We start from the raw sequence: 26,339 nt of genomic DNA, 5'->3' as shown, positions 1-26,339 counted from the left end.
AGATTCTCGCTGGTTATATTGAGAAAATGCCATTGCATTACTAAATTTGAAAGAAATAGCTGGATGGCACCATATTTGGGGGGCTTTTTTGGGTCCAATTGTTGTTTCAGCACATTTCGCCTCTATCACCATTGTGTTTGAAGAATTTAAAAAAAAGAAGGTATTCTCCAACCTCTAAATCACCGTTATTACGAGATAAAGCTCACTGAAATATGCAAGTCAGAAAAGAAATATGAAATGAAATGGTGTTTAACGTCCTACTGTTTTGCTCCGAACTGGGCTAATGAAGACAGGCAATGCTATACAGTGTGCTATGGGGGAAATTTTGCCCGGTACTCTTATATCGAATTCCAACTATTAAGGGATCTTTTACGTGCACGCCAATGTGTACACGGGACCTCGGTTTTCCGTCTCATCCGAATGACTAGACAGCTGTCCTTGTCAGGCACTGCGTACTGCATCACTGACAAGGGGGAACCACGCCGGAAAATCTGGGTGAACTTTCTCGACCAATGCAGGGATCGAAGACCCAACCTCCAGGCTTACCCACTTAGTCACCGTGACCCCCCAAGTCAGAAAAGGGAGCGAGTCTGATGTATTGGGGTCGATTCGGAAAGTTTTAGACGATTGCGGGGAGGGATAATGTTTTACCCCAAACAAATTGCAAATGAGACCAATACAGTTTGGTTCAATTTTACCCCAAACAAATTGCAATGATATGTATGTTAATTACGAATTTGAGTATGATGTTGTCTGACATACATATCACTAAATGAAGTGCCAAAACGACCGCATGTCAAAATTAACGCACTTAATGATAGAATCATCTCGTGTAATGACAAAACTACATAATCATCTAAATTTTAGCAACACAAGGCAGTAATGGGGTTCCATACAGGGGTATTCCCTGATGAATACAATGTTTTAAGAAGGATTTGAAGCAAAATTATGATAGATTAATTAGTTTGACTATGTTTTTTTTTGTTCAAATATATCATTGCCGCTGCCCGGGCAAAATTTCCCTCATAGCACACTGTATGGCATATGCCTATCTTCATTAGCCCAGGTTAGGAGCAGAACAGTAGGACGTTAAACCCCATTTCATTTCATTTCATAAAGAACTGTTGTCTCTGTCAAGCCAACTGCTGAAGGACGGACGTTGGTGACAACATAATACTAGCCCATGGTTTTCTATAAAATTCTTAGAAAACAACACTGTTTAAAATTGAGTTTTAATTTATGTTTAATATATACATGTACATTTTAATTCATAAATACATTATATAACATATTCATCCCCAAGTACCACACTAATTAACAGAAATGACTAGGCTTCTTCCTTTTACTATCAGCATTGTCAGTTATTGCTCCAATTAACTCAATATCATCCACAGTCTTATTGGTCAATTCAAATCAAAATTGATGTTATCTTACTGTGAAAAGATGGGCTTCTGATATCTAATATTTAAGACAAAATGAAAATTTGAAAATTGGCACACAATTGTGTGCTAAGAGCTAAAACACTAATATTTGAGACCTAGAAATTGACTCAAATACGTCGCAAAGCATATAATAATGTAATATGAATGTATATAAACTGTTTTTACTGTAATTTATAATAAGTTATGTTTGACGAAATACGTCAGTAGTCTCAATCAAATGGCAATCTCTAGCGTCTAGTCTACACAGATAGTATTTATTGCGCATGCTCTCCAGATAAGAATATGCTGTCACCATTTGACCTGACTTGTGGAATACGTCCAGCCTCGTTCTTCGAGTCCCTTGTTACAAATGGCTCTGAAACGCATTATGGTACACGATTTGTGACCAATGGTAAAATGTTTATTTTGTCTTTAAGGGGCTAAATTGCTAATATTTGGGACCTAGAACACAATCGTTTGTCTTTTATTGTTATTTCTAATCAGTTATGTTTGGCGAAATTCAGCAGAAGTTTCAATCGAATGGCAATCTCTAGAAACTTGGCTACTTTAAATATTGTATATCAGAAGCCCATCTTTTCCCAGTAAGATCACAAAATCAATGTTGATTTAAATTGACAAATAATTTGTGTTTTCAATGTCAAAGACTTTATTGAATGATACTGAGTTAGAGACTTTGCTACTTAAGCACATCCAAGTATTCAAACGCCAACAGTGGGACTGGTGATCACTGCCCCAAAATGAACAGATGGCACTTATTGGTTACTGTAATTGCAAATTTATGCTTTTATAAACCATCTAACAATCAACTTACTTATAATTATCACTCTGCTTAAACTATTGAATTTACTCAAGGTATTGACATGAAAACTATACATTTCATCAGTCCCCCTTAATTGTGTTCCAAAGCAATTGCAAATCAATTTGCTCACCTCTGCTGAGCAGAAGTTGAAAATGCTCATCAATGCATCATTCAAACTCAGTCCAAAGTTCCAACTAATTAAATTTCTTATCTCTATTTAGCCTAAGTAACAAATGCTCATGATTGAATTTAGTCAAGGTATTGAAGTACCGTAATGCAAACTATATGCCAAGCTTTATCACTCTCATCCATTTAGAAAAACTTAAACTATTGTTTCCCTGATTAACCTGAACAGAATACAGCTGTTTAATTTGGTCATGCATGTTCCATTAGTTTGGCATATGTTGGTACATAGTATGTGACTCTAATTAGGGCATATTTTGGAGCCAGTTATAACTGAATAATCAGATACAAAGGAATGTTTCTTTAATGTTATATACATGTTAAAATTACAACATTCATTCTTAACTTCAGAACAACAAGTGCCGTGACAATAATTAACAATCTATGTCACATCTTGTCAAAACTTCAAACAGTGGTAACTTCACTTAAGAATAAAGTAATTTGTATAAAATTTTGGAATTATTATAGCAAGAATGGTAAAGCAGTGGACACATTAGCCAAATGATTCGGCCGAATCTATCGCCATCGGCGTCGACATTTGCCTAGCGTGTCCAGTCATTAAACCAAATTTCTCTCAGACCGAATGATTCGCCCGAATCAAACATGTTTGATATATTCGCCTGGTGTGTCTGCTTCGCCAAATCCTTCGCCGAATCCTTCGCCCGATTGTAGAATTCATTAGCCACTCACCACTAATCATCCTCTCATATAGAGAAGTCATGTGATTATTTGAAGACATAGACACTGCCATGTTTAATCATGTGACGTGAAAGATGATGCAATCGACTGGTGAATCGTGCGAAGCATTCGCCTAGTGTGTACACCAATTCAGCCGAATAAATTCAGTGCCGATTGATTTGGCCGAATAATTCGGCTAATGTGTCCACCACTTAAGCTCTTTATCTAACTTTTACATAATGCATCTTTAAATCAAACATATAGACTCTTTGCCAAAAACAAAGCTTTTCTCGAAAACTGGTTCAACTGCAAATCAAATCTATTTGAAATAAACATGAACCTTTGACATAAATTACTAAACAATCCCTGCTTCCCCCCGCACCCCACTAAATTTCCAACAGTAGCATATAATATAATATAATATAATATGTCGACTAATAACAAATCTGACTGGGAAAAGACTAGTGGTCTGCTTATATCACAGAATATTAATCCCAATGCTTTTGATCATGATCAATAGCTGTTAAATATATGTACATGTACATAAGTAAACAGATGATTACACTTCCTACCTCATATATCTTGAATATAACATTAGATAAAAATAAAATTTCTGTACCATATATACAGGTTTTTTAATATCTTGTGTGTAAAAACAATCAAAAATATATATATTAAAATTGGGATAAAGCTAAATATTATATTCTTTGAAAGACAATCTTACTGGCTGCGAAATGAAGTGGAAGTCTTGACTTCAACCTAACCTTACTTGATCAACTCAGGGACACCATTAATTACTTATGTATATCTATGTTTAGCCAGTTTAGGTATATCTTGCTAATCTGAGGTTTACTGCTTGACATAATTTTGAAGTGGAAGCACCGATTTCCATTCTAGTGGGCACCAATACATACATTTTTGACCCATGATAGCAAAATGAGTCATGGGTCGCACAAGTAGATTTCTAATTATGCGCCAATTTGTGTCCGAGTGCAAAAATTTTCAAAATTTGGTTTTGATCATTTTCGAATACTTTATCATGTTAAAATTCAGCCCGCCACACTTTACTAGCAAGAAAACGTCGATATGTAGCAATTAGTAAACAGTAGGCTAGTTTAAAACAGTAGTTTCCTCCAAGTAGGTTACTTGAAAGAAAGCCATAATTGACCAATTTTGCTGGAAAATGTAGCCATTTTGCCGAAGGAAGCCCTGCATGTAACCTATACCAAAACAGCCAGCGAAATCCTCTCTTTCTATTTATAGTACACATTATAATATTCAACACCACTACTCAGCCAATAGCAGCTTTAAAATAGTAAACAAATCCGCCTTGTTGCTATGTGACCTCCTGGAAGTCATGACCCGGTGATGTCAATGACGTGACCCGTCTATCGCAACGTCATCTCAAACAAGATGACGGCTGCCTTTCGTGTTTTCGTCAACAGACAGAAAATTATAAAGTTATGAATTAAAACTGTAGTCATTTTTTAAAAAAAATTGCATAGTTTTAGTAAACAAACCTCCCTTGTTTAAATGGTGCTTTTTTTCGAAAGAGCAAACCGTCGCGAAATATATCAACGGTTTGACAGCTTTTAATTTGTCTGCATCGGCCAGTGTTCAACAATGGAACGATCTCGTTTTGGATTATTTTTGTGACCTTTATTGAAATTACGTGTGTAATGTTGAAATCTTATGTTCTTAATAATTGTGTCAAGTTTAGTGTTAGTTTGGCATTTTTAACCATGACTTTTGACATGCATAACAGAGATTTTGAAAATAATCTTTAAACAAAGTTTTCTCAAAATAGGCGTTTCTGGACTCTCGTATCTTGACGATGGAGTAAGGTAGAGCAATGACTTTGGGTTCATTAGACAGCTATGACGTTCTCATTAAGATGACATATATAACTCAATTTTGAATTTTTGGTCATTTTGCTGTCATCAGTCACATTTTTGTTCCTTTATGTATATTATATATATATAAATATATATTTACATCTAAATCTATAGACATCAATGTTTGTTTTAAATTAACCTGTTTAAATAGAGTGAGTTAAAGATAGAATGAGTAGGTAGGTAGAACATATTATATCAGTCATGTTCAACATACAATTAATGCATCATCATCCTATATAAAAGACTTATAAGAAAGTACATGTAAAAGCGAGCTAAAGAATTGAGACACCAATTTTTTTAAAATCAAAGTGGCTTAATTTAATATTTACATAATGACCTATTGGTAAAATGAATGCTTAGACTATAGGTAAATGATTCATATAATCAGATATATCTTCGATAATAATATAAATGATATGCATGCACTCGCAAATTTAATGTCAATTTTTCTCCGTAAAATATACAAAATCCTTTAAAATAAGTAACTTCAAGAAAAATAAAATAAAATATTTAGACTAGGGAATATAAATGAACTATTTGTAAACATTTATCTTAACATGTGTTTTATCAATAAAATAAAACCAAGTACGAACAATCCAAACCATAAGACAGAATTCAAAGTCCTAAAAAACGTTACAGGCAAAATAGTGTATTCAAACAAAATAGTGTAATCAGCAAATGGACTGCTCCTCGTGTACAAAATATACGACAAACAGTGGTAACAGGTGTCTGGAAGAGTAAGCTTACCCATAAATGCCCATTTCCACAGAAAAATATAGGAAGTCCTTTAAAAATTTCCACATATAGGACTAGAGAATATACATGAACTACATGTATTTGTAAACTTTTATCTTTGCGTGTGTTTTATGACTATTATAGAACAATATGTGTACAGTAAAAGAACATGAAAAATAAAATAAATAGTCAATTTACTGCATCGATTTTTTAACACACTAGCGGATGGTCTGGTGCTGCACAGGTTGTGCCCGGTACTGAAAGTAGTATAACTCTGAAACCGGATGTGCAGCGCCACCAGGCCTATGTCAGATTTCAACCTCGGGACATCTCTAGTGTAGCCGCCAACCCTGAACAGACAAACAAACGACACTTACAAATATTTGTATAGATAATGCAGAACAGACATCCATCCACAAGTAAAAATTTATCTCAATTTAAATTTGAATGATAATTTGGTGACTATGATTTAAACGATACAACAAAACAAGAACAACCAAAATCAACATTTAAGTTTGGGGTCAAGTAATTCTTTATGAATTTTATACATTTCTTGTATGGTATTTTGATGGCCTGTAATAGTATTTCTGTAGGCACAACCAGTAGTTGCTGGCTTGGTATAATGAAAACCCCAATCATTTATTTGTGGGATTTTAGCTCTTCTTGCACACAGTCCCGTTATATAAATATCTTCCAACCAAAAGAGTTTTATCATTTGTGATGCCTTATAAAGATCAGGAACAGCTTTTACGCTCATGGAATATGCTGTTCCGGAAGTATATCTTGGATATGTTTTTTCAGAAAAATCTTTATGAGGGGTGTACCATTTTGATTTCTTATTTTGATTTGGAGGTGCATTAACAAATACATAGCCCAAAATAAATTTTTCAAGGGTCTGTTTTTTTAATGCTCTTAGTAAATTAACAACATTAACATACATATCGTCGTCTGTTTTTAAAGCGTATTTGGCTGTTAAACAAAATGAGTTAATCCATTTAAGCATAGCCTGTGATTTGATACTCAAATTCCTGTAACTGTCTGTAAAACTTTCTTGAATGATATCCTTATAATGATTGCTTTCATTGAAAATTTGTTTTTGAAGATCTTCTGAACCACCACTTCCAATCAAAAACAGTACCGTTATATTGGACTTGGTACCCCTTCCCACTGCCCCCCAGGTATTCCTGATGGCTTCACGTTCTTGCAAATTTTTCATACTTGTACAAACAATCATGATTAGTACTGTGTTTGCATGACATGCCCCTGGCTGATTTAAAATATAAGAATAATTATGTGGATTGACAATTGTCTCTATCGTATTTGCTGTGGAAATGTCTGTCCGTTCGGGTTTTCCAGTTTTTATGCCTGGGTGGTGTCTTGTCAGTGATAAAGTGTTCTGTAGGTATAAAATGCCATTTATAACCAAACACAAGATAAATACACCACTTAAACAATGCCAAACCAGCGAAAAGCGAGGCAAAGCACAGCAAACACGCTTTAACCTGAAATCCAAAGAGAAACCATTAAGGAACACCCATTAAAATTAATTACCCTACATTTATGTAAACAATCACTTAGTGTTAGATACTATACATGTACTTACAATTTTTCCAAATGAAAGAAGTGAATGAGAATTATTTTAATTTTTATGCTTTATACCTTGATAGTTTTGTTTATAATACATGTGGTAATGAAAGCTATAATAGAATTAAAAATTTCAATACTTAATAAATTTGGGTCAATTATATTTTTAATGATCAGTGAAAGTGAAAGAAATGAAATCGAAACATGTTGTCTTTAACTGTGTAAACAAAATTCATGTTTTCCAGGGAAAAACCTGGGCATACTCAATAATGACCTGGAAAGCAGGTGGGGTTTTATCCTAATTTGCATGAGGTGTTAGTTGTTATAAGCTTATTTAAAAGGAATGTAAAAAAAAAGATACATTACCAGCTGTCTTTCTGGCCAATACTGCCAATCATCTTTAATACAGGTGACAATAGGTCTTATATCAAGTGCCATCCAATATCTGTCTTTATTATGCTATCAAACTGTACCAGTCAATAGACCCACCTGAAAAGTAAACATGAAGATAATCTATAAATCATTCAGTATTTCTAGAGTTAAATTGAGACTTCACTTCAATATTTATATTTTTAGGTCAGCTCTTTTCTTCTGAATTTTACACATTCCACCATTTTCCCAGTAACTTGACACTTCCTCGTCTCCAATGTAATACTTTGATTAGTAATGGCATAGGCTATCTATATCATATTTTTGTTTTGATGGATTGAGCAGGAGTTGGCTTGTTTACTAATTTTTACAAATGATTATACTTCACACTGGCTTCCAACCAAATGAACACATAAAGAAGTTAGCCAGTGTAATTTTCATGTAGTGGACATACCTGAAACATGATTACCAGATTGACCCAAATCACAGAGGCATAGATAGGCTATTTTAAAAACAGAGATAGGCAAAACAAATTAACTGATAATGGGGCCCCGAATAGGGCTGTAAAAAAAAATATTGCTATAGGGCTGTAAAAAAAATATTGCTATATTGCTATTGCAATACGATCGTCTGTGATTCACTGTATCGATACATTTTGGTTGTATTGATATTTTTCTACTTTTATTTTATATTCAAATGTTAGCTAGACTGTTTATAAAGACTTCATAATCAATCATATTATTTAGGCTTTGCAGTAAACAATAAGCCTGCAAAAACAAGATCTAAGTTGTAAAAACACATAAAAAGAAATGTTTATTTACATAATCAGTCATATTATTTTTTATAGACATTGCAGTAAAAGTAAAAAAAATAAGTGTTTCAGACCAAATTTGTAGTAAAAACAATAAAATTATTCAAAATAAAAAAGTGCTTTGTGATAAACCCTGACTTTATCAAAGTATTGCAATACTTTTTGTCACAATATATTGCAATACGATTTTTGGCCACAATAGACAGCCATAGGGCCGAATCCACCCACTCCTAAATGCATAATTCACAATCAAACTACTCAATGTTCTTGCTCAGCTTAAGCAGAAAATGCTCATTATCGAACTTAGTTAAGTTATTGATGTACGTACATTATGTAATGAAACATCACTCTTACCAATCAGAATCAAAGTTAACGCGTTCCAAAGTCTCAATCAATCAATTTCTTTAAGTAGGCTTAGCCTTATCGGAAAAGGCTTGTCATGAAATTTGGTCAAGACATTCAGCTCATGAACATCTATCAAAAGTTTAAACAATCTACCTAAATTAGAAGTCGAGTTATTGTGTTCCAAAGTCACAACAAATCATTTTGCTTGTCTCTTTTTAGCCTAAGCAGAAAATATTCATCAATGAACTTGTGCAAGGTATTGGGTGTAATGAAATTATGCCATCATAAACCATACAACCACAGCCTCAGCAGCAGTTAACTTTTCTGAACAAAGTCAATTCTTGCATGGTGGAAGGAGGCAAACAAAATTTTTGCTTTTTTCTTAGGATTTTTTTGAGAAGAAAAACAAGGTAAGGTGGACCAAAAAGTGCAATTTGTTTGTGACATTCTTATTTCCATTTTAAATGTTTGCATAATATTAATATTGTCACTTCTCAATAGTATAGTTTTGATTTATTAGCCCCGGCAAAGAGATGCAAGAAAAGAAACGCATGGTCGTTTCAATAATTAGTTTGTACATTATTAGTGGATAATTATATGATTCAGGTGAGACAGGCAGTTAAAACTTTATTTTTTACTTAATTATTCACCACAAAACTTAAAATTATAGCTAATGTCAGTCTCTAACTCAATATCATTCAAAGTCTTCCACATTGAAAATACAAATTATTTGTCAATTTAAATCAACATTGATGTTATGATTTTACTGGGAAAAGATGGACTTCTGATATCCAATATTTAAGACAAAATAAAACTTTATATAGTTTATATACATTCATAATACATTATTATATGTGTTGTCAATTTCTAGGTCCCACATATTAGCCATTTAGTTCCTTTAACTTTTAAGACAAAATAAACATTTTACCATTGGGATTCGTGTACCATAATGTGTGTAAGACAATGGTATACCATATACAGGCAGGTGTATCAGACATCTAATAACTAAGTTGGTTAATTAGTCACTATCTCCTCATATTATTACATGTAGATAATATTATATGATTGTCCGTTAAATGAAGCCTACTAATGTATATGTATTATAACTTGTGAATACCTGTTAAATACTATAAGGTTTTTGATAACACCATGACTATTATAATTGATCTTCTCTGGTACAAGCATAACTCTGACAGAGAGAGACAGGCTTACCGAGAGGCAAGCTTATCGAGAGACTGTAGACCGGAGACTGCTTTTCAAGACAGAACAAGGGCATGTGAAAATGGAAGCAGATGTGAATTAAGAAGATGGCCATAATGAGTACAATCTTTTATATGTTATGTTCCTGTGTGATGTTTGTTCCTGCATTGCAGAAATAAAGAAGTCAAATCCACAGTCATTGTTATCGCCATTTGTAACAAGGGACTCAAAGAACGAGGCTAGACATATTCCACAAGTCATGTCAAACGGTGATGTCATATTTTTATCTGGTGAGCATGACCAGTAGACTAATATAACCAGATACTGGTGATTGCCAATTGATTGAGACTTCTGTCATATTTTGCCGAACTGATTTGAAATTAGAGTAAAAACAGAAATGATTGAATAAAAATCAGTTTATATACATTCAAATTACATTATATGCGTTGCTACTCATTTGTGTCTATTTCTAGGGACCAAATATTAGCAAATTAGCACCTTTTTAAAGTTTAAGTATTGAGACTTATTCAGGGCTATAAATTCATGCGAATCTCCGAATTTAATTCTCACAAGACCTTATGCTGCGAAGGTAAAAAATCTCAGGGAATTGTCGAGTCTGACTATTGAATGTCAGTCAACGTGTTTTGAATCAATTTTTTTTTAAATAATGCAAGTAATTATGTCAACATATCCTTTCCATAAGTTTAACCCGAACCCGAATGCCAATATTGCCTGCAGAAGGTAAATTTCAACATTAGTAATTTCCGCCGTTTTCCGTGGGTAGTCGTAACTTTCCGTCAATAAGCAATCCGTGACGTCATTTTAGTCCTTCGGCACTAAAATGACGTCACAGATTGATTATTTACAGAAAGTTACGACTGCCCACGGAGAATGGCAGAAATTACTAATGTTGAAATTTACCTGTTGCAGGTAATATTGACATTCGGGTTCATGTTATACTTATGGAAAGGATATGTTGACATAATTACTTGCATTATTTAAAAAAATTATGAACCTTTTCCGGTGACCTTTAATTTATAGAATACTACATGAAAAATATTTGTTGTGGTTTTGTTTTACTGTTAACTTCTATCTTATAATTTTGACGAGATTAGATAAAGAGCTGGTAGTTCTCACTATAATAGTTAAAGATAGGTTGCCAGGCAACAAAACATACGCCCACAGCAGCTAAATCGTCTGAGCGGTCGACAAGGGTTGTCGCATATTTATCCCTTTGTAGGTAATTGAGGGCTTTTAAAAGACAGTTCCGTACAGATCAGATTATAATTTTTGCCGTTTGAGGGTCCACAAGGTTCTACAAACTGAAACAAGGGTCTCAACTCTGGAAGTAATCTACAGAAATTGTTGAAATTTGACAGGCTTTTTTCGTTTTACTAATTTAAATAATACATATAAAATTCATACAGATTAGACGATCACTTTTGTCACAAGGTTTACAACCGCCATAACTCTAGAAAATTATTGACGGAAGTTGCTGAAATTCAATTGACCTCTGTTTCACAAATTTAAATGATGCATATAAATTTCATACATATTGGATGATAACTTTCATCAATCGAGCATTAACAAGGTTGAACAAAGTGAAATAAGGGCCATAACTCTAGAAGTAATAAATGGAAATAGCTGAAATTCAATAGGATTCTTCTCTTTACTAATTTAAATGACGCATGCAAATTTCATACAGATCGGCAGATAATTTTTGATGTTCGAGTGTTCACAATGTTCAATAAAGTGAAACAATGGCCATAACTCTTAGACGTACTAATAAACAGAAGTTATTGAAATTAAATTTGTTTTACTAATTTAAATCATGCATATAAATTTAACAAAGATTGGGTAATAACTTGTGGCATTAGAGCGTTCACAAGGTTCAATAAAGTGAAACAAGGGCCATAACTCTAGACATAATAAACGGAAATTGCTGAAATTCAATCGGTTTCTTCGTTTCACTAATTTAAATAATGCATATAAATTTCAGAAAGATAGGATGATAACTTTTGGCGTTCACAAGGTTAAACAAAGTGAAACAAGGGCCATAACTCTAGAAGTAATAACCGGAAATTGCTGAAATTCAATATGATTCTTCGTTTCCCTAATTTAATTATTGCATATAAACTTCACAAAGCTCTGATGCTAACTTTTGGCATTAGAGCATTCACAAGGTTCAACAAAGTGAAACAAGGGCCATAACTCTAGATGTAAAAGATAGGTTGCCAGGCAACAAAACATGCCCACAGCAGCTAAATCGCCCGGCAGTCGACAAGGGTCGTCACATATTTATTCTTTTGTAGGTAATTATTAGGGGAATTTAATAGACAATTTCATACAGATGACATTATAATAATTTTCGTTGTTTGAAGGTTCACAAGGTTCTAAAAACTAAAACAAGGGCAGTAACTCTAAAAGCAATCTACACAAATTGTTCAAATTCGACAGGCTTTTTTCGTTTTACTAATTCAAATAATGCATATAAATTTCATACAGATCGGATGATAACTTTTGTTGTTCGAAAGTTCACAAAGTTCAACAACGTAAATCAAGGGCCATAACTCTAGACGTAGTTGACGGAAATTGCTGACATTCAATAGGCTTGTTCGTCTTCATTTCACTAATTTAGATGATAACTGAAACTCAATAGGCTTGTTCGTTTTACTAATTTAAATGATACATATAAATTTCATACAGATCGGGTAATAACTTTTGTCATTAGACTTAGAGCATTACAAGGTACAACAAAGTGAAACAAGGGCCATAACTCACGGCGTAATTAACGGAAATTGCTGAAATTCAATAGGATTCTTCATTTCACTAATTTAAATGATGCATATTAATTTCAAACAGATCGGTTGATAACTTTTGTCATTAGAGCGTTCACAAGATTCAACAAAGTGAAACAAGGGCCATAACTCTAGATGTAATAAACGGAAATTGCTGAAATTCAATAGGCTTCTTTGTTTTACTAATTTAAATAATGCATATAAATTTCATACAGATCGGTTGATAACTTTTGTCGTTAGAGCGTTCAAAAGGTGCAACAAAGTGAAACAAGGGCCATAACTCCAGAAGAAATTAACGGAAGTTATTGAAATTAAAAAGGCTTCTTCACCTCACTAATGCAAACAACATATATTAATTTCAAAACAATCGGTTGATAAATGTAGTCTGTAGAGTGTTTACAAGAAATTGTGAAGATGGACGGACGGGAGCGACAGCAATATACGATCCACATTTCCATGTGGGCATATAAAAACGGAAATTATTGCAATTAAATAGGCTTTTTCATCTCACTAATAATGCAAACAAGATATATCAATTTTAAAACAACTGGATAATAACTTTTGGCGTTAGAGCGTTCACAAGAAATTGTGGATGATGGATGGATGGACGGACGGACGGACGGACCGACAGACGGCAATATACGTCCACATTTCTATGTGGGTGTATAAAAAGGTACTGAAAATCGAAAAAAGTCGAAAAATCAGATGAAAATTGTGACCTCCAGAGGGTCCACAACCCTGATACACAATATTTTGAACCTATTTGAGAACAAGGGGCGGCCATTTTGTTTGTCAGTTTCGGTTCCGATTTTTACGAAATTCGAACTCAACCATCCTTAGAGTGTAACAGTGATATATTGTAACGTTTTTTTTAAATCGGATAAAAATTGTGACCTCTATGGGGTTCACAAGCTAAAAACCTGATTTTTCGTACAATCAGGGGCCATAATTCAGGAAGTTATGGTCCAATATGCGCGAATATTCAAGTTTTTAAACCAAATCGGATAAAAATTGTTCACAAGCTAAAAACGTGATTTTTCGTACAATCAAGGGCCATAATCCATGAAGTTACAGTCCGATACATGCCAATATCGAAAGGAACCGAGATCTTAAGGTGATAAACAGGTGTACCTATATTTCAAGTTTCATTGAAATCGGATAAAAATTGTGACCTGTAGAGTGTTCACAAACAACTGTGGACGGACGGACAAGGGACGACGACAATATACATCCACATGAAAATGTGGGCGTACAAAACTGTTCAAAGTGAAATTCAATCAGTGACATTAAATTGTATTCAACCTGTTGTTATTGATTATAATATAATGTCACCACCAGCTGTTCTTATTGATGTTTTCATTTTGAACTAATGTTTACGTGATTGAGCTTTTAATAAGTATTATTATTTATTATTATTTAATACATTTATATAGCGCATCTTTCACCAAAGTGTTCAGATGCGCTTAACAATAACAAAGTAAAATACAATTTATAATAAAAAGAAGTTCCTAAAAATTCAATTTATAATAAAAAAGAAGTTCCTAAATAAAAAAGTAAGAAGAGAGAGACAATGTAAAAATGACATAAATTTTTTTAAAACTACCCATAAAACAGTCAAATGTGTAAAATTAGTAAAAAGCCTGTTTGAATAAATGAGTTTTCAAATGCGATTTGAATGTAATGATGGAAGGTGATTTCCGAATAAGATAAGGTAATTTATTCCAAATTAACGGTGCATAAAATGAAAAGGCCCTCTCGCCATAGGATGCTAGTCTGGCTAGAGGTTGTACTAACTGTAAATCGTCATTAGAGGATCTTGTGTTTCTCACCGAAGTGCGGATTTGTATCAATTCAGATAAGTATGGGGGTGCAAAACCATTGAGACATTTGTATGTAATTAACAATATTTTAAAATCAATTCTGAATGATACAGGAAGCCAATGAAGGGTGTAAAGAATTGGAGTTATGTGCTCATGATAACCTACACCAGTAACCAGACGTGCTGCGGAATTTTGCAGTTTTTGTAGTTTTGAAATTAGCTTATCCGGTAGACCAGTTAACAAGGAGTTCAAACAATCAAGACGTGAAATCACAAGAGATTGAATTAAAGTTCTAGTAGCATCAACAGATAAATATTTACGTATTCTGCTGATATTGCGCAGATTATAATAGCCATTCTTACAAATATTATTAACATGATTTTCCATTGTAAAATGTGAGTCAAAGATGGCTCCTATGTTTCTTGCAGTTAGTGATGGAGATATATCAGTTTTACACACACGAATTGAAGGATCAGAGTCAACTTTACTAAGCACATTTTTAGAACCAATTTGTAGATATTCAGTTTTGTCATCGTTTAATTTAAGAAAGTTTGAAGTCATCCAATTTTTAATGTCATCTATGCACTGTTCCAGTTTTGACTTTGAAAAAATGAGATGATTGTCAACAGAGGGTTTGAATGATAGATAAATCTGAGTATCGTTAGCGTATAATTGAAAACACAGCCCATGTTTACATACTATGTCTCCAAGAGGTGAAGTATAAAGACTAAACAGTATCGGTCCCAGAACTGATCCTTGCGGAACGCCACAAGAAAGAATGTTTTTGGGTGAAGCGTGATCACCAACTATAACTGTTTGATCTCGGTTTGTTAGATACGAAGTAATAAGTTCAAGAGCATTTTCTTTGATTCCAAACACATTATGTAGTCGATTTAGGAGTATAAGATGGTCAACAGTGTCGAAAGCTGCTGTTAAGTCCAGTAGTACAAGTAGAACACATTCACTCTTATCTACAGATAAGTTGATGTCATTGTGTACACGTATGAGAGCTGTTTCAGTGCTATGGTATTTTCTGTAGGCGCTTTGGAACTTTTCCAATAAATCATGATCACTTATATATGGGACACTAACTGTTTTGAAATACAACGTTCTAAAAGCTTCGATATAAAACTTAAATTAGATACTGGTCTGTAGTTTCTTTCAAGATTTATGTCAAGACTGGGCTTTTTGATTAAAGGAAAAACAATGGCATGCTTAAATACATCAGGGACACAATTTTCACTTATAGCAGAATTGATGATATCGGTAATAACCGGAGAAAACACATTAAGATTATCCACTATGAATTTGGATGGAATTGGGTCCAAAGAACAAGTGGTTTTAGAAGATTCTTTCACTAATTTTTTAATATCATTCTCACTGACAGTCTGAAACCTGCACAAAGTCGGAGGGATTTGAGAATCGCAATTGTGATTTTCACCGCCTGCTAATAGCGTTGGTTTTAATTCCGAGCGGATTCTTTGAATTTTCTCTGAAAAATAGTTTGAAAATTTACATGCAAGTTCAAATTGATTATCAGATTCTGGTAGAATTGTTTGACCATGTGTATGATCAAGAAGAGATTTTGATATTTTAAATAATTCACGTTGCTTATTTTTACTGTTTTCAATACTATTAGAAAAATATGATTTCTTGCACTCTTTTATTTTATAGTTGAGTTCATTCTTCTTAGATTTAAAGATTTCCTTATGAACATGAAGTTTGGTCTTATACCAAGTTTTCTCTGCCTTAGTTTTCGACTTTTTTAGTTCAAGTAACTCATCAGTAAACCAAGCATTATTTGGTCGGATAGTAATAGTTTTGGACTTGAGTGGTAGAATTTGATCAAGAACATCTACTATTATACTATTATAAGCACTGGCTTTTTCATTGACATCTTCGAGTTGAGAAATTGAGAAATAATTAGCATTCTGAAGTTCATTAATAAAACACCCTTTATCAAGTTTCTTGAAGTTTCTAAAAGTGAGTGTTTTAGTTTGAAGTGGAGGCTTCCGAATACTCAGATTAAAATTAACTGGAAAATGATCAGAGATGAGATTATTCGAAACACTTACGTTATGAATAAGATTTTCACAGTCTCTAGATATAACTAAATCCAAAATATTACCACGATTATGTGTGGGAACTGAAACATGCTGACAAAGGGAATATGCTCTAAGTAAGTCATTAAATCGAACAGCGTTTGTATCGGTAAGATCCTGCAGGTGAAAATTAAAATCTCCAAGAAGTAGAAGTCTATTGCCCGAACATGCAAGTTTGTCTAAAACACTGGGAAATTCACTAAAAAAGTTCGAGACAGTTTCAGCATCTCTGCTAGGTGGACGATAAATGACAATAACAGATAATCTTTCGTTCATAACAGATATTATTGTGTGAAGATATTCAAAAGTTGTAAACTTAATCGGTTTCTGAACTGTAACACCAAGACTGGACTTGAAAATCAGAGCAACCCCTCCTCCGCGTGTTGGTCTTGGCTGATGAAAGATGGAATATCCATTTGGTACAAGATCGGTGATTGAAGCAGTGTCTGCATTTGCTGATAACCATGTTTCTGTTATAGCAAAAATGTCCAAATTGTTGTCACAAACATATTGGTTAAGTTCCTGAGATTTATTCCTAACTGACCTTGCATTAAATAGACATACTTGGAATTTAATTTCACATTTGAAGGAATTATTTGTCTTCTGCCTTTCAACATAAATCAGGTTTTTCGTATTTATATTGTCGCATTTAACATTTTGAGATGACTGAAATTTCACTTGTGTCAAATTGGTCAGGTTAACTCCTCTATTGTTTCTCTGTCTTTTAGTTTTATAGGTGATTCTTACTCTTGGTGTGAGATATAAACTTTGGTTAGGTTTTAACTCAGGGAACTCACTAAACAATTCAGTCTTACTGAGGATTTGATTACAGTTCAGGGATGAAAGTTGTTGTTTTGTGTAGGTGATCATAATTAGTGTTCACTTAAAATGACATTTAAAACTAAAACTGTCTATATCACAAAAAATACTAAAAATTTTAAAACTCCAATTTCTGCTATCCAAAGTTATAGTCCTTAAGAAGTAGTATACCAAAAATAAATCCAGTACTTAAAGCACAATGTTAGAAAATCAACATATTAGTCACCACCAAGACACAGTACTACCCTCAGGCAGCCATCTTGTTATACGATTCACATGAACTAATGTTTGTACGTAGCAGATTCTATTTATCATATCGATAGGTAAAAAATACAGGTGTAAAAAATGTAGGTATTTTGTAATTAGGGTTTCACACTGCGTAGCTTGTGTGAAACACTATTGTTTTTGTTAAAATTATTCTTATTATTATTAAGCTTTCATATTACATATGAAAGCTTATTGTTTCTGTTAAGATTATTATTGTTATTTTTTTTTTGTGTTTTGTCCACAAATCGGATTTCTCAGAATCTAACCATAGGATCGTTCTGAAACTTTTACCTATCCCCCCAAAAATGGGTGGTGGCTGTTGATTAAATATATTTTCAAAACGTTTTACGAATCCGAAATCACCGAATTTTACGAAGGAATGCATTTGACCTACAATGCTGTAACTCTGTGACTATTTGACCTATTTTACTAATTCTTTTTTCTTTGAGTATCTTGAAACATTTACTTCAAATCTGCAATTTCGGATTTTGGCATTTCGAAAATTCGTCGCTGTCATTTCGAACCGGAAGTTATTACCAATTTGACAACTTCTTTAATAGTTGTGCGATTTTCGTGATATTTAGAATGTTAGTAGATCTTGCCAATGCGACTTCAATGATGTCCTTGGAAATTTTCTAAATTATCTCCCCTTGGTGAAATTAAGGATCAAAGTTTTCAAAAAAATCGACGAAATATAGGTCAGATTGCCTTGAAATTTTTTTTCTGTACTAGCTAAGACAGTACTGATGAGTACACAAAATATGGAGTTTGTCGAGCAAACCGGAAGTGCCACCATCTCAAAATGTGAAAAGTCCATACGGCTTTTGCAATATTTTACTTAAAGACATAAGAGTTACATTTTCTGAATGCTTGAAGGAAAGCCTAAAAATCTATCGGTTTAGAATTTTGATTTAGGTCAACTGATGGACGCCATTTTGAAATGAAAATGAAAATTAGTGAAAAATCCACATTTATGGGCTTGAAAACATACACAATTGGTCGTGGCTTAGAGAATCTGTCTCCTATTACCGAAATTAATACATTTGAGGATAGCCTGGATCATGGTCGAATGTTTGGTATTTGAATATTTCAAAAATTTGAATTTCTCCTTTGATGTTTTCCGTGCCGACAAGGTTGTTTTCGAGTTTAGCTGGTTTTGATTTCGCGCATGCGCTACACAGGAACCAACGGTACCATGAGTACTAAATTCCGGCGAGCAACTTTTCACGTTGGTACCTAGGCACCCTGAAAATTTCAAGGTGATACCTGCATTCGTTCAAGTCGTTTGTTCTTGTCACCTGCCTTTCGTCGTTTTTTTTTTCTAAGTCAATTTACGGCTTCCATGAGGGGAAAAAAGTGGAATTTCGCCGTGACACTGGCACCGATTGTCCGAAAACCATGAAATTTGGACACAATACGCCCATTACCACCCCGGACTCTGTGCTTTACCCTCATTTTGATCCCATTAAAAAAAAAGAGTTTTAGCAAAAAAACGATTTTCGGAATTTAATATTGGTTTTAACCCTGAAATACCCAGACATGATATATTATTATAATCCCTATGAAATATTTTAATTATTTACTGCTATAATATGAATTATCACTTATTCCCCGTTAAATAAATATCGGTCACCTGGTGCCGCTGTACAACTTAAAGGACACTGGCCTCAAGTCAATTTACGGAGAGAGAGAGAGAGAGAAATGGGGTTTAACGTCCACTCGACACAAACTAGGTCATTTCGGGACCAACATATGGTTTAATTTTATTTCAATAATTCGCTTGCGCGTAGGGGTCTTTAGCAGTGGGAGGAAACCGGAGGACCCGGAGAAAACCCACAAGGTTGGACAGGCGACCCTACTCCTTGCGTCAATTTACGGCTTCCATGAGGGGAAAAAAGTGGAATTTCGCCGTGACACCGGCACCGATTGTCCGAAAACCATGAAATTAGGACACAATACGCCCATTACCACCCCTGACTCTGTGCTTTACCCCCATTTTGATCACATTAAAAAGAAAAGAGTTTTAGCAAAAAAACGATTTTCGGAATTTAATATTGGTTTTAATTAATTTTGAAATTGGAAATGCAAAGAGATTTTATCGCCTCTTCCGTATGTGATAGGTATTGGTACTATACACATTATCCTTAAAAGACAATTTTTTAAACTGACCGTAACGATGCATCGACACTAGAAACCGAAATCGCCTATTTTGACCTATTTTGACTGCTGGGGTATCTTTCCGTACGTGACAAGGAGTAGGTCACCCGTCCAACCTGTGTATTTTTTCAGGATCACCCGGTTTCCCCCCACTGCTAGACCCCTACGCGCAAGCGAATTATTGAAATAAAATTGAACCATACGTTAGTCCTGAAATGACCTAGTTTGTGTCGAGTGGTCGATCAACCCCATTTCGCTCTCTCAATTTTAGCACTCCTAACTCTAAAACTAAATGCAAGGAACGGGCCTATTTACAGAGGTCACAATTTTAACCTACATGCACACCTACATGATATACATATTATTATAATCCCTATGGGATATTTTAATTATTTACTGTTATAATATGAATTATCACTTATTCCCCGTTAAATAAATATCGGTCACCGGGTGCAGCTGTACAACTTCAAGGACCTTGGCCTCAAGTGCATGGGACCAACTCTACATTTTCTGAAATGTCAATAAAAGCCCTGGAATGATTTCATTTAAAAAAAAATAATCAGAAAGTAAATCTAGTTTTATTTATATGCTATTTGTTGCCAGAAAATATATTTTGTTACGAGTCTAATTCAAATTTAAAAATAAACAATGGGTCTGAGGCATATTTTATTGATATATAGAAATTAATGCAGTGTTCTCATTTTGTGATAAAAGAGTGCCAGAAATGTCTCGAAATTCAGCCATTTGTGTATTTAGTATATCAAGTATATGCGTGTATTACAAAGCTCTGATTTGTGTGATTTGTGTACACCCCGCTCCCCCCCCCTCCTCGTGTCACTATCATGTACATATCAACCCTGCCAACCCACCCACGCGAACATGACTAAATTATGAAACATTGTCTAGTCGTTTGTATGTTACGACAAAACGAGGCCAGCGTGGCTCATTTGCTGCAGAACGGAAGGCCTTGCAAGGATTAGTGTCTAGTCGTTTGGATGGTACGAAAACCCGAGGTCAAAGTGGTTCCCCGTTGGCAGTGGTGAAGTATGGAAGGCCTAGCAAGGATCTGTGTCTAGTCACCGGAAATGACGAAATTTGGGTAAAAACTGTATTTATAGCCTTAGAAACAAATAATTTATTGAAATGAGTCGTATTTGTTGTTTGTTTAATATTTTGATATTTGATTCTAATCAACTAATAGAATGAACCCATACGATCATATAGGTATCACAAAATGGTTTCTAACTTGTTCAGTTGTAGAGAAATAGGTAATTTTCAACAGGTCACTTTTCAAGGTTTTTTGTCCATAAAAGTGTCAATTATTATTCGATTTTCATGAAATTTTCACTATGTGATACCTAATGCCATTTACAATTTCATACAAGCAATTTAAGATTTTCATTATCACCGGAAGTAACGTCATTTTGGCAAAAACTGTATTTTTAGCTTTCAAAACAGATATTTTATTCAAATGAGTCTGAGTTGTTATGTTTTTAAAATTATGATATTTTATTCCAATCAACAAATAGAATAAACCCATACGATCATACAGATTCCAGAAAATGGTTTCTAACTTGTATGGTTGCAGAGGAATTGACGGTTTTCTACAAGTCACTTTTTAAGGTTTTTGGTCTATAAAAGTGGCAATTATTATTCGATTTACATAAAATTTTCACCATGTGATGCCTTATGCCATTTCTGATTTCATAAAACTAATTGAATATTTTCATTATCACCGGAAGTACTGTACACTTACATGTAACAAATATATAAAATGAATTGATATTGCTGGATTTGGTTGATTCGGCGTCCATTTTATTTGATGTGTGCAATGATGAGGTGGAAACCTGTTTAATGGTTTCATTGGTACCGGAAGTGACATATGTTTAGGGTAACGTGGCACCGGTGAAACCCGTCATTACTGCATCGCAGTTCTAGTTTTTATTATTATTGCTTCTTATTTGTATTTTTCAGACAATATCTAATTTCTCACACTTAATCCATGCTAATGATGTCACCACAGAATGTCAAGACCTTATACGTAACTACCTTTCTACGGTTTAATTAATTTGGGGTTTCTATAATACTGATATGACATCTTAGAGCACAGTCCTCTTAATATGTAGTCTAATAAGAATGAGACTTAATGGGATAGTGTATGTGTTAATTGCAATAATTTAATTTATGTACAGTTTACGATTTATGTCTTCCTATGTCTATAATCTTCTTTGTATTTTAATCTACTTCTAAATTGTTATGTTTATTCTAATTGTAAAATAAGTATCTAGGGGTAACACCATCAAGAATATAAATATGAAGGTGGACCCACAAAGGAGAAAAGTTAAGTTAGAGGTACTACAGATAACAGGCTACACTTAGACTTATGCCAACTCTTGATTTTATACTTCTTTAGACAAACAGAATTCTGTGGTTATACAGTTCTGGATATTGTCTGTTATGATTGTTATTTACTGTATCTCAGTGATTCTCAACTAGTGTGCTACAGCACACAGGTGTACTGCGAGATATTCCTAGCTAAGTGTGCCGTGAAATTTTGAACAGCACACTAAAAGAAAATTTCTCACTTTAGTAAAGAACCCTGCTATTTGTCACATGGAATTCGAAACACTGCAATTAAGTAAGTTCATAGCTATGTTTTCTTTTATTTAGTTTGGATCATTCTATGTGTCTATGACTAGTCTGTGTCTACGGTTGTATGCTGTCTATGACTTGCCATGTTTTTATTTTGTAAAATGTTTTTCATATAGATTAAGCCAGGTGTGCCACTAGTATTTTTTCATGTGTTCCAGGGTGTGCTGTTGGCAAAAGAAGGTTGAGAACCACTGCTTGCTGTATCTACATACAGTTCTATAATTAGCTGAATCAAGTGTTTATAATTTTTGAATAAGAAACCAGTACGTGAGGAACTGTCAACAGCAATAAGAACCTAATCAAAACATTTTTTTGAAATTTAAAATCTAAAAATTTAAGTGATAATTATATTATTATGTGACACTGGCTTGTTTTGACCGTTTTCCAGCGTGGTTTCCCCTTGTCAGTGATGCGGGACGGAGGGCCTGACAAGGATAGCTGTCTAGTCGTTCGGATGGGATCAAAAACCGAGGTCCCGTGTACACATTGGTGTACACGTAAAAGATCCCTTGACAGTTGGAATTCGATATAAGAGTAGGCCGTAGTGCCGCTGCCCGGGCAAAATTTCCCTCATACCACACTGTATGGCGTATGCCCGTCTTCATTAGCCCAGTTTAGGAGCAGAACAGTAGGAAGTTAAACCCCATTTCATTTCATTTCTTGTTTTGACCGTATCCCGTTTATATCGTCTGCGGAGGATGCCAAACAATGACAAATTCTATATTCATCATATATCTTATACTGACTGATAATATTCCTTTTCGTGATTCAACTTTCACAGTATTGTAGTTTGCAAGACTCATTGAGGTTAAAATTCCCTCAAATGATGATAAAAGTCTTAAAAATAGGTTGCCAACCAACAAAACATACGCCCACAGCAGCTAAGTCATCCGAAAAGTCCAAAAAGGTTGTTACATTTTATGCTTTGTTGGTAATGAAGGCACTAACAAACTTAAACAGACAATGCAAGAGCTAAATCTGCCTTAGGCCTTAATAGATGTTATTTAATTATTAAAAATGGAGAAGCGATGTTACGATTATAAATAATCAACTCAATGCACACATCTTGTCAAAATTACAAACATTGATAACTTCGCACAGAATGAAATTTTCAATATTCACTTTGCATAAACTATTTTTGAACTATTATAGCAAAAACGGCCAGTCACAATGCTTAGATATAGGCTCAGGGGCGTCGGAATCTGGGTACCAGGGTATACAAATGGTACCCTGCCCTTTTCTGGGGTATACATGTATACCCTAGTTACTATACTTGTAACGTTAAACTGTGTGTTTAACGTTACAATTGATACAGTCTAAGAATCCTTACGCAAGTTCAAATAGGTTCAAACGCACAATTGTCAACACATTACAGTTTGTATTGGAATAAGTAATTCTATGACAAATATTGAAGACTGGACCACTAAAATAGTTACCGAACAGTTTTTCTTTATGGTTATGCGTTCTACATTTGCATAGCGATGTTTCTTGTAATGACGTATTACACAAGCCGCCATGACACCAGCCGGTTGAAATTTTGCGTAGCAGTTGGGTTTCATCAAATCATATAATTATGCGGTAAGGCTTCACCTTTATTTCAATAGGAATTGATTTATTATATGTTAAGCTAGGTGCAGTACTGTTTTGGGTCAGTTTATGTGTAAATTAAGGGAGCTATAGACCAGTAACCTTTTTGTAGTGATTTCACTAAAAAACTTGCGCAAAGGAACTCCTGTAGGACGAGCCACTACTGTGGCTGGAGTAAGGCGGAAGACATCAGTAGTGGAACCATCCATGCCCTAATGATGAAAGTTTTTTTTAACCTATTTACTAGTCTATTCATTTGTGAATAATCAGGCTTTTGTCTCTTTCATTATCATGTATTTTATAGGGTTTTATGTTGAAATTTGGAATGCTAGAGGCGCTCTAAACAGCATTCTCGGAATTGACAAATTTCAAAATTTTCTAGAGGCCGGGGGAAAAGACCCCTCCCCCATCCCCCTATCTTTTGGTACCCTATATGCAGTGCAAGAGACGGGGTGCAGTTTCTTTAGTCATATCCCTCCGCCTGTAACAAATAATCTTTCAAGTTATTGTCTGTCCGTGTCCGTCAAGTCGGTTACAAAAAAATTAGACGTATAGTCTATATTATATTCATTTAAAAATTATTTACAAAACAATCGGATAAACATATATCACTATCAATAATCTTACTCATAGAGTAGGACTATTATTACTCACCTATCTGAAACTGATATTTTTCTCTAGCTATTTCGCTAAAACAAACCATAACCACAGAGTACAAGGCAGACAGAAGAGTCTGGTTGATGCTATATCGCACCTAGCGAAATACCAAAAAGGGGAGGAGCTACCAATTATAGCTAGCTGAGCAGAAATTCTAACGTATTTGTAGGCGGTGTGATCATTGATCGTACAGTTCTATGGTGTGATAGTTTGAGTTGACTCCTGGTGTGTGTTTTCTCCTGGGCACTTGAGCATGTCCGAAACTGATGTTTGCCTTAACAACGAAACTATATCTACTTCCTGAGGTGTGAGTTGGTTCCTGATCACTGGTCAGTACAGGAAAAAGTATATCATGTACTTGATTAGAGTTTTGTCATTAATAAACATACTTGTTATCGTGATTAGCTGTTGTTTTAGTGATCAGTAGTTACACGATCAACGGATCTAAGTTGATTGGCTTGAAATTGATACTTCTATCGTTCGTGATTTGTTGCCGTTGGTTTTTTTTAGTGATTAGTCGTTCTACACACGTACGATCAGTGGAAACCATACAAATTGATGATTGGCTTGAAATTATCAATTAATTCACCTCCAAAGCCATGGAAGATTAAGGCCTTTGATATTTCGTGGCTTCATTTATCACAAATATAAAAGTATGTTTCGTCCTTTGCACATGTTATCCTACTGTTGTTTATTGTCCTATGTACATATATATGAAAACCTAACCATCCTAATATTTCTCACTAATCACATTGTAAATTAATGCACCTTGTACACATAACACGTCATTGTCTGCGATATCACCTCGGTGGAAGCGGACGTAAAATACAACTAACACTAACTAACTATTCCGATTTCTTTAACATAAATATAGATTATACCATCCCATACATTCAAACATGCATGTAGACAGCCCAAATACAAGAGAGAATGTTCGCATTGTGGACGGGTATATATACTAAATAATAATAATAAAGATCGTCAATTTGCATCCTCTCGTGGTGGTAATCTGTAAATATCGGTAGATAATAGTCTATGATTTGACCGTAAGAAAATCTTAGGGGAAATCCTATCACGAGGAGTCAATGCACACCGCGACTGTAACGGTGTCACACTGATCCGCAGTGAATATTTGCTTGGCCGCGACAATCACTGATAAGGATGACATTGATGCGGCTTAATGAGCTAGAAATATTAACTTTTTTCCTGCGACAAATTAAATTCTAAAACATTTTTTGTATATTTTGGAAAAATAAATAAAGGCGTTTGACGTATTTGTAGTTAAAAATTATTTCCGATTTAGTGTAAATGGGTATTAAAATGACTAAAATGCAGCATTCTCTCCGAAGCAGTTATGTCTTATGTAAACAATGCACGCGCCATTCAGCCAATGATTCACTCCGCGTACTGTGACAGCACGTGTTAAGGCAGTCATCTAT

The 26,339-nt window shown here is 34.4% G+C and overlaps 3 protein-coding genes across 3 annotated transcripts in view; 1 reads left to right on the top strand and 2 right to left on the bottom strand.

The window, feature by feature from the left end:
- Positions 1-1,216: 1,216 nt before the first annotated feature.
- Positions 1,217-24,992, bottom strand: LOC126821805 (beta-1,3-galactosyltransferase 1). The gene is made up of 3 exons (XM_050550305.2): positions 24,898-24,992; positions 7,683-7,805; positions 1,217-7,234 (listed from the first exon to the last, which is right to left on the bottom strand). The coding sequence occupies exons 2-3, from the start codon at positions 7,712-7,714 to the stop codon at positions 6,235-6,237; spliced, it is 1,032 nt and encodes a 343-aa protein (XP_050406262.2). The 5' UTR covers positions 7,715-7,805; positions 24,898-24,992; the 3' UTR covers positions 1,217-6,234.
- LOC130012904 (uncharacterized) lies at positions 15,602-17,346 on the bottom strand (the record flags this gene model as incomplete). The annotated part of the gene is made up of 1 exon (XM_056101019.1): positions 15,602-17,346. A coding segment is annotated over one exon (1,614 nt), but the record flags the coding sequence as incomplete, so codon positions are not given.
- Positions 24,183-26,339, top strand: part of LOC126821807 (fas apoptotic inhibitory molecule 1) — a 39,633-nt gene continuing 37,476 nt past the window's right edge. Inside the window, exon 1 of the mRNA XM_050550308.2 lies at positions 24,183-24,234. The gene's annotated coding sequence lies outside the window, so the exon portion shown is untranslated. The remainder of the gene's footprint in view (positions 24,235-26,339) is intronic.

The sequence above is a fragment of the Patella vulgata genome, chromosome 5, assembly GCF_932274485.2.
Source record: "Patella vulgata chromosome 5, xgPatVulg1.2, whole genome shotgun sequence".
Taxonomy (NCBI): Eukaryota; Metazoa; Mollusca; class Gastropoda; family Patellidae; genus Patella; species Patella vulgata.
Note: the sequence above shows the minus strand (reverse complement) of the source record. Positions and strands in the feature narration are given on the sequence as shown.

Excerpts from the sequence above, each read along its gene's own strand:
- LOC126821805 (XM_050550305.2), bottom strand. The coding sequence starts at position 7,714 with ATGATTGGCAGTATTGGCCAGAAAGACAGCTG. Across the intron at positions 7,235-7,682 it reads ATTGGCCAGAAAGACAGCTG|GTTAAAGCGTGTTTGCTGTG; the intron begins GTAATGTATCTT and ends TTTGGATTTCAG.